The 7,275-nt window shown below is 39.8% G+C and overlaps 1 protein-coding gene across 1 annotated transcript; it reads right to left on the minus strand.

Annotated features, from left to right (window-relative positions):
- Nucleotides 1-1,695: 1,695 nt before the first annotated feature.
- LOC115104644 (insulin) lies at nucleotides 1,696-2,933 on the minus strand. The gene is made up of 3 exons (XM_029625996.2): nucleotides 2,862-2,933; nucleotides 2,284-2,470; nucleotides 1,696-1,986 (listed from the first exon to the last, which is right to left on the minus strand). The coding sequence occupies exons 2-3, from the start codon at nucleotides 2,456-2,458 to the stop codon at nucleotides 1,844-1,846; spliced, it is 318 nt and encodes a 105-aa protein (XP_029481856.1). The 5' UTR covers nucleotides 2,459-2,470; nucleotides 2,862-2,933; the 3' UTR covers nucleotides 1,696-1,843.
- Nucleotides 2,934-7,275: the final 4,342 nt, after the last annotated feature.

A 7,275-nucleotide genomic window follows, 5' to 3' on the forward strand; every position in this document is an offset into this window, starting at 1 on the left:
GTCAGGAGGAAAGAAAATGAGTCCACTGAAGAAAGAAATGAAGCGGAAGAAGCAACAGAAACAAATGACTGTAGGTTGAGGAATCTGACCTAGTTGAAGAGAACCCAGAAGAAAGGGAGGAAGCAGAAACAGAGATAAGAATATCTCAAATAACAAAGAAAGCTCCTACACTACTGACCTCTGACACACCTGGAGTTCCTAATGTGATGTTTGCTCCTATAGTGAGACACATGACAAGTGGATTGGGTAATACTCTGAATATCCCTTACATCCCGGTTAGATACTCTAGGCAACAGAAAACAAGGATTGACACATTTCCTGTGTTTGTACATGATGTTCTTTACACTAGTTTACCTGTCATGCTTATTTTGATGAAGCCTGTTGTTTGCATCGCATCAAACACTTGTACTACTTCCATATGCAAGCTTCAAAGAAACAACATGCCAATAGTTTAAGAATTAGTGTTGGTTTTAATTCTTTAATGTACCATCCACTTAAGTATTTTGACGTTTACGTTCATGTGAACTAATGTAAGTTTACGTTCATGTAAACTAATGTAAACGGAGGTAAGTTCAACAAGGCTTCCGTCTGTGGCGAGCATGTAACATGTTAGCGATTTGAACGAACATTCCTACTTTTTTGTAAGGATTACCGTGGCATTTTAGTGGCAGCAATCCGAACTGAAAATGACTTTGCTATACTACATGTAACAGAAAGCCTACATGGTTTCCCAGTAACATTTGTTTTCCCATTGCTTCGCTGAATCATTCGTCTTCTATCGCCATTCATTAAGCTCCAATGCGCGCCAACATTAGCTTGCAAGCTAGATTAAACAGTGTCAGTGACTGAGTTTTAAGAGTGTACTCTAATACCCGGGGGTTTTATTTATTCTTTTTTATATTGTATTGTATTTCTGATCGTCTTTATTCATAACAGTAATAACACATCCCAGTCAAATTGTATTACGTGTGTGTTTGTAATTTTAAATATCTATTAGTAAATATCCCTCGCTTCTCATTTCCCCCCTAACGAGTCAATCATACAAGTTCATCCTTTTCATGATTATTTCCATGCTGATTTATCTGAGCCTTTGGTGAGAGGGTTATATCAGTTTTCTTTTCTTCTAAAAAACAGCCCGATCGATCTGAATCCGGATCACTCAGATCCAGATTAAAAGTTTTGGAAAACTGGGCCCACGTGATTAAGATTTCAGAACTGAGTAATGAATGAATTTTAAAGACAGAAAAATGCATAATAATGAGCAAATACTAAATAAAGTTTCATAAACCAAACGCTTGTCTGAGAGCTATAACATGATGGTGAATCAACCAAGCACAGTAGCAAGGTGAATGAAGCTGTGCATAGGCCTATCTCAAAAACACTGACTGATGTTAGCAAGGGGGCATAATATCTTTGAAAACACTGTAATATTAGTTGATTATGATGAGGTAGACAGTCAAAATAATGCAATACCAGGAGAAAAAAGGGGAACAAAATGGTCATTGTGCAAGGCCGCTCATAGCTGCATAGTAACACAATCGAGGCAACTAAGAGGACATGATATGAACACGTCTGAATTACCACAATATGCATTTACAATATCATGTAAACTCAAAACCACAACTTGCACAGAAGCCATAGTAGCCTACTCAGAACCTAAGGCCCATTCACAAAAGGAAAACTCAAAGTCCTTGCTAATTTCATAAAACTTTATTTTCTGGGGAAAAATAAAACACGTCTAGACCTTTCCTTGTTTGCACTCCATGTTTGCAAATCTTTGAAGTAAGATGCTGTCTCTGAGAATTTGAGCGTGGCAGTGGGTGAACGCAGGGTCCGACAGGTCTCAGTTGCAGTAGTTTTGCAGGTCGAAGATGTTGCAGGGCTTGTGACAGCACTGCTCTACAATACCTCTCTTTACCATCATCTCCGTCTGGTCTTTGAAGGGGTATTCTTCATTCTCCTTTGCTGATTTTGGAGAGAGGAACCCTGCAAGAGGAGAAAAATATATTGAGTGAGTGCTATAGCACAACATAAACCAGCATATGTTGTATGGACTACTGTATATGCCTTTCCCTGTATCTCATCATTGCCTTCACATTCATTTCAATATTTGTAGGTTCTACATTGTTCCACAACATTGTTATTCATAGTGACCATGAGTTTCCTACATGCCATTTCTACACACACACAAAAACAGTAAAGTAGCTTGTGGTCTTTGATCAAGTTGAGTTGTCGAGCAGCTATGAAGTCTTTTGAATTCAGACAGTGCTAGAGGTGTCTTGCCTATAAGGGGATCCACATCTCTCTTTGGGTTGTAAAAGAATCCTTTCTCTCCACACACCAGATAGAGGGCGTCCACCAGGTGAGAGCCACACAGGTGCTGGGCAGCTGCAGCGTCTGTCCCTGGGGAGAGCGCCAGCAACACCAGCAGAGATGCAGCTTGGAGCCAGAAGGCCATGGTGATGGTAGGCTGGATGAGGGAAACACAATGAAACAGATAAGTTCACACCGCTTACAGTACACTATGGCAGCTTCATGCAATGTATGAGAACAATCTCTATTCTAGTTCTTGGATTGATATAACTCATTTTGTGTAATGCTGACGACCCATATCCTGTTGATATATTGTCATTCAGTATGTTCTAAAATAAACCATATCCCTACATCAACAAAACTACAGTTATTGGTTTCTAGATGAAGTAAAGTACATAGTACATAGAAATACATTTGTTCAACAAAAACAATAAGAGTTCTGAGGCATTTTCATATTCTAGTTGCATTTACATCCCCAAGATCTACCACGCTAACCCTACTGTCGTTCCCAATCCTCCAGTGAAACGCATAGACCCCCAAGCTCTTGCCTATGGAGTTGGTGGTGGTGAAGAAGCTCTGTAGAAGAATAGCAAAAATGCTGAGGGAATAATTAGGTGAGGCAGAACTCCAGGTCCTCCCCCCATTTATACCCCTGGAGCAGACGGGTCTCGGAACAAGGGCCTGTGGTCTTTGCCAGTGTCAGCGGAAAAAAAGAGAAGTCTCTCAATGAAATCAAATGGTAAGTGGCAATTCAGTTGTTCGCCTCGTTAGGCATGTTTGTCTTACTAAGTGACATTAGTGGACCAAGCAGAGGGCCAGTGAATCGGACATAACTGATGTGACCTGTGTCTGAGATATACAGACGATTCCAGGGATTGATGACCTGTGTATGGTCTACCTGCTCCTGATTCAGCTATGCTAAAGAGCATATGAGGTGTTTGTTTGAAGAAGATAGTGAGAGACAGCTGGTGGCTCAATGAGTGTCCTTTGCATCAGTTTTTGGAGGTGAAGGTCCTGTTGTGATGTTAGTGGGATATTTCCTGTTGACACATTGCCCATTAACAGAGTCAGATCATTTTGTGACAACTTTTTCCATGATGCACTCACTAAGTTCTTGTCATGGCTAGCTTTACAATGACGGCAATATTTTAAAAAAATACTCCTGGATCAGTCAGTGTGACGAGAAATGAACTTTCCAAGAACATTCATTTGTATAATGTTTCAATGTAGTTGTCATAACTACGTTTAGTTGGTTTTGATGAGGCAACAGCAATATTGACCCAACAACCTCCAGTATTCTGATGAAAAGGTGTGCAGTGCATAATGTTTTATTCTGTTTTTGTCGGGCCTCCTTCTATATTGCACAATATTATCCCCAAAATGAGACAATTGTATTCTAACAGAGCTAAAACTACTGCAAGTGGGCTGCATCGCATCAGCATCCCCTCCAGTAGTACTGCTGAGTACCAGCAGGTGTTACACTTGTCTCACAGAACACAACCTTTGACTCCCCCCTCCTCTCTCAAGTCTGCTCTCAGTACAAATGATGGCTAAAGGTTCTATGGATTTTTTTGGAGCTTTTCTTAAAGTAAATCATTTACATTTTTTTTAATAATATATTATAATATACTGCTCATACCCAAATAATGTTGTTGTTCTTTACTTGTACTTGTGGCCAAATCATACATTTGAGAAAAAACACTGAGTAGAACCCCATCTGTTAAAAAAAACACAAATTGCTTGAATAATGCGATCATCCTCTTTGGCCGAGACAGGCCCGTATGTGATTGGCCCAGCAGCTTTAAAAATGTTTTCACTTTTTTTTTGTCCCGAAATGGTTGCCTAAAATGGTCAGGATGCTGTGTCATGGTCCCCTGGAGGTTTTGTCTAGTTCCTGGTTTGTCCCGAAGACGTCCCTGAGGACGTTTTTAGGACATTCTTGGGATGATCTGTCATGGTCCCCTGGAGGTTTTGTCTAGTTCCTGGTTTGTTCCAGGGAAATCCTCCTCTTAGAATGTTCTATCATGGTCCCGTGGAGGTTTTTGTCTAGTTCCCGGCTTGTTCCGGGGACGTCACCTGTTGGTCGTAAAGAAACATACTCTCCCCACCCAAAAACAGGTTGAACTTTATTTGGATAGTCTGGATTTTCCATCTGTAGATGTTCTACATATGGTCATACTATCAACAAACTATCTGTTGATAAGCAACTGCTGGCTAAGGTTACAGTTAGGGTTAGGTTAATAATAAGGTTTGGTTAAGGTTAGGGCTAGGGTTAGGGTAAGGGTTACGTTTAGGGTTAGGATAAGGGTTAAGATTAGGGTTAGAACCAGGGTTAGGTATAGCAGATAATTAGTTGAAATGTTACTAATAGTCTGAAGAGCATCTACAGATGGACTATCCAAAAAATGTGTTACCAAAAACACATTCTATCCAGGGCACAGCCATCCTAGCTTCATTATAGGTGACCCCTTGTTACTGTTGCCAAGCCCATCAAGGCCCTGAATGGTGAACCACTGATGAATTCATGGTTTAGTTTTCAACTTACATACTACATTTGATACACTTTGACATACATTATTAGATTTGTGTTTATTTATTCAATAATTATTATTCAACATGTTCTCACCTGGGATTTGAACTCAAAACCCCAATGGTCTACAGCATTTTGAGATTTCCTAAACTTTGCACATGTTAAAAATACACTTAAAGACCCAGCATAGTCAAAAGCATGATATCCTGTAGTTTATATGTATTTCCACACTATGTCGGAATAATACTATTAAATACTAGAAAATTATGATAATGCCCTTTTAGTATAAGAGGCCTGAAATTTCAGCTTATTTTGTTGCGATGGAGTTTTGGCCTGCTTGGTGATGTCACCAGGTGGTAAATTAGGTAAAGACAGTGAGTTCCAAACCTCTCTGCCAATAACAGCTAGTTTTCAGTTTTCCTCTCCCAAGTCAAACCACTCCCAGACAGTCCTATAAAAATGATTGCTTGAGATATTGGTGTTTGTTAAGAAGCTATTTGTATTTCTTTTTGACTATTGTAATTGAAAACAATCACAGGAAGGTACATAACCCCCTAGTGTCAATCTAAGTAACATAATTAAAAACGGTCCCCATTAAATCTGTCAGTTTAAGTTAGAGATATATTTTTTTGCGTTGGATGAGTCTCAATCCACTACATCCGCCGATATCGCACTTCCGCATCTGCGTTAAAAGGTGGCAGAGCTGGAGCGGTGTTTGTCAGACCATGAGACATCCCAGAAATCGGTCTTCTTGTGAAAACGTCTGTAGAGTCTGAATGGTTTCACCTACAAACTATTAACTACCACTCTCACGATGGTGGTCTCCATTTTGCTCTACGACCCCCACAAGTAGCGCCTAACATGCTTAGGATGTCCCCTGTTTGCTAGGTAGATCCTTCTTGAGACAGGCTCAGGAGTGCACACTCAATGCACACAAAAAAAGCTAGCTAGCAAAGCCAAGCTATTCACAGCTGGTTTCAGAAAAAGGACAAAGTATATGAAGCAACTTTCTCGCCAGTCACTTCTATTTGAAATTATGCAGTTTGAAAGAGTTGGCCTGCTGGCAGTTAACTGTTGATATAGGTGGAAGCAGTAGCTAGATAGCTGGCTTCACGAACAGTGACAAACCAAAGGACAGAAACGACTCACGCTTGTGAAATAATCACTCTGCATTTATTGTGCCCTAGTAGGTCCATCGTGCGTTTCCTGAATCCATCCTTACTATTTGACTTGGTGCAGCTGGGCTCGGACAGTCTGCCCCAGGGCCTCCACGTGGGAGCTCATTTGAATAACCAAGGGTATGCATGTCTCATTGACACATTTTACCAGTACATACCCAAACCACTCTGTTGTTTTCTAACCGGCCAAGCAGGGGCACTGAGAAAAGCTGCTTTTTATCATCATTAATTATAATGTTTTAATACATTTTAGGTAATATTCCATTAAAATAAAATATGGAACACTCAACAAATACTTTAAGACATTGTCGAAAGCTCAAGGACTAGAGTCTCAATTGAGTTCTCAAAAATGACATTTTCTCAAACCATCATAGTCGGGTACAGTATGTGCTTAAAGGCCAATAAAGCCCATTAGGTTGTCTTTCCGAAGGACTCAGACTTCACGAAAGCCATTAAGCCTGACTGATGTGCTTTATGAAATGAGTTCAGGGAGAGAGAACAAAAAGTAGACTTTTGTTATAAGTTTCAAAAGCGGTGTCTGATAACAATGGGCAAGATTAATAATGTTTGTTCTTTAAAGTGCTGGCAGTCTTATGAACATAATGAACAGCGTAATGTAAGGAGGACAGAACTATAAATGTTTTTCTGCAAGAAAAATGTGCTTGATAATCACTGGGTTGATTAATGTACTCTATCTCACAGTGAGACCAGAGTACAGAGGCTCATCTTTAATGTTTAAATTTTGTCTTGAAAGCTCAAACTGAGCAGCGCCTGTAATTTAGCACCGCTCTTGTGATGTGTGGCTGATTAGTGTGTGGGCATGACATCTTGTAAAAGAAAAGAAAGAAGAGTGGATTAAAATTATACCTACATAAAAAAGGTGCCATAGGAGAACCCTTTGAAGAACCCTTTTTGGTTCTTGGTAGAACCCTTTTGAGTTCCATGTAGAACCCTTTCCACAGAGGGTTCTACATGGAATGCAAAACAGTTCTACCTGGAACGCAAAACAGTTCTACCTGGAACCAAAAAGGGTTTCTACCTGGAACCAAAACAATTTATCCTATGGGGACAGCCGAAGAACCCGCTTGGAACAAAAACAATTCTAAGTGTATAATACATTAAGTTTACATTTTCTAAGAACAACATTTTTTAACACTTAAACTGCCGACCCTCACTACACCCCTTACTACTTCAATGAGCAGTCAATTTTACTGCAACATTCTAACATCTAATAAACACATTTAATATACATGT

This window comes from Oncorhynchus nerka, linkage group LG22 (genome assembly GCF_034236695.1).
Source record: "Oncorhynchus nerka isolate Pitt River linkage group LG22, Oner_Uvic_2.0, whole genome shotgun sequence".
Taxonomy (NCBI): Eukaryota; Metazoa; Chordata; class Actinopteri; order Salmoniformes; family Salmonidae; genus Oncorhynchus; species Oncorhynchus nerka.

Excerpts from the sequence above, each read along its gene's own strand:
- LOC115104644 (XM_029625996.2), bottom strand. The coding sequence starts at position 2,458 with ATGGCCTTCTGGCTCCAAGCTGCATCTCTGCTGGTGTTGCTGGCGCTC. Across the intron at positions 1,987-2,283 it reads AGATGTGGATCCCCTTATAG|GGTTCCTCTCTCCAAAATCA; the intron begins GCAAGACACCTC and ends CTCCTCTTGCAG.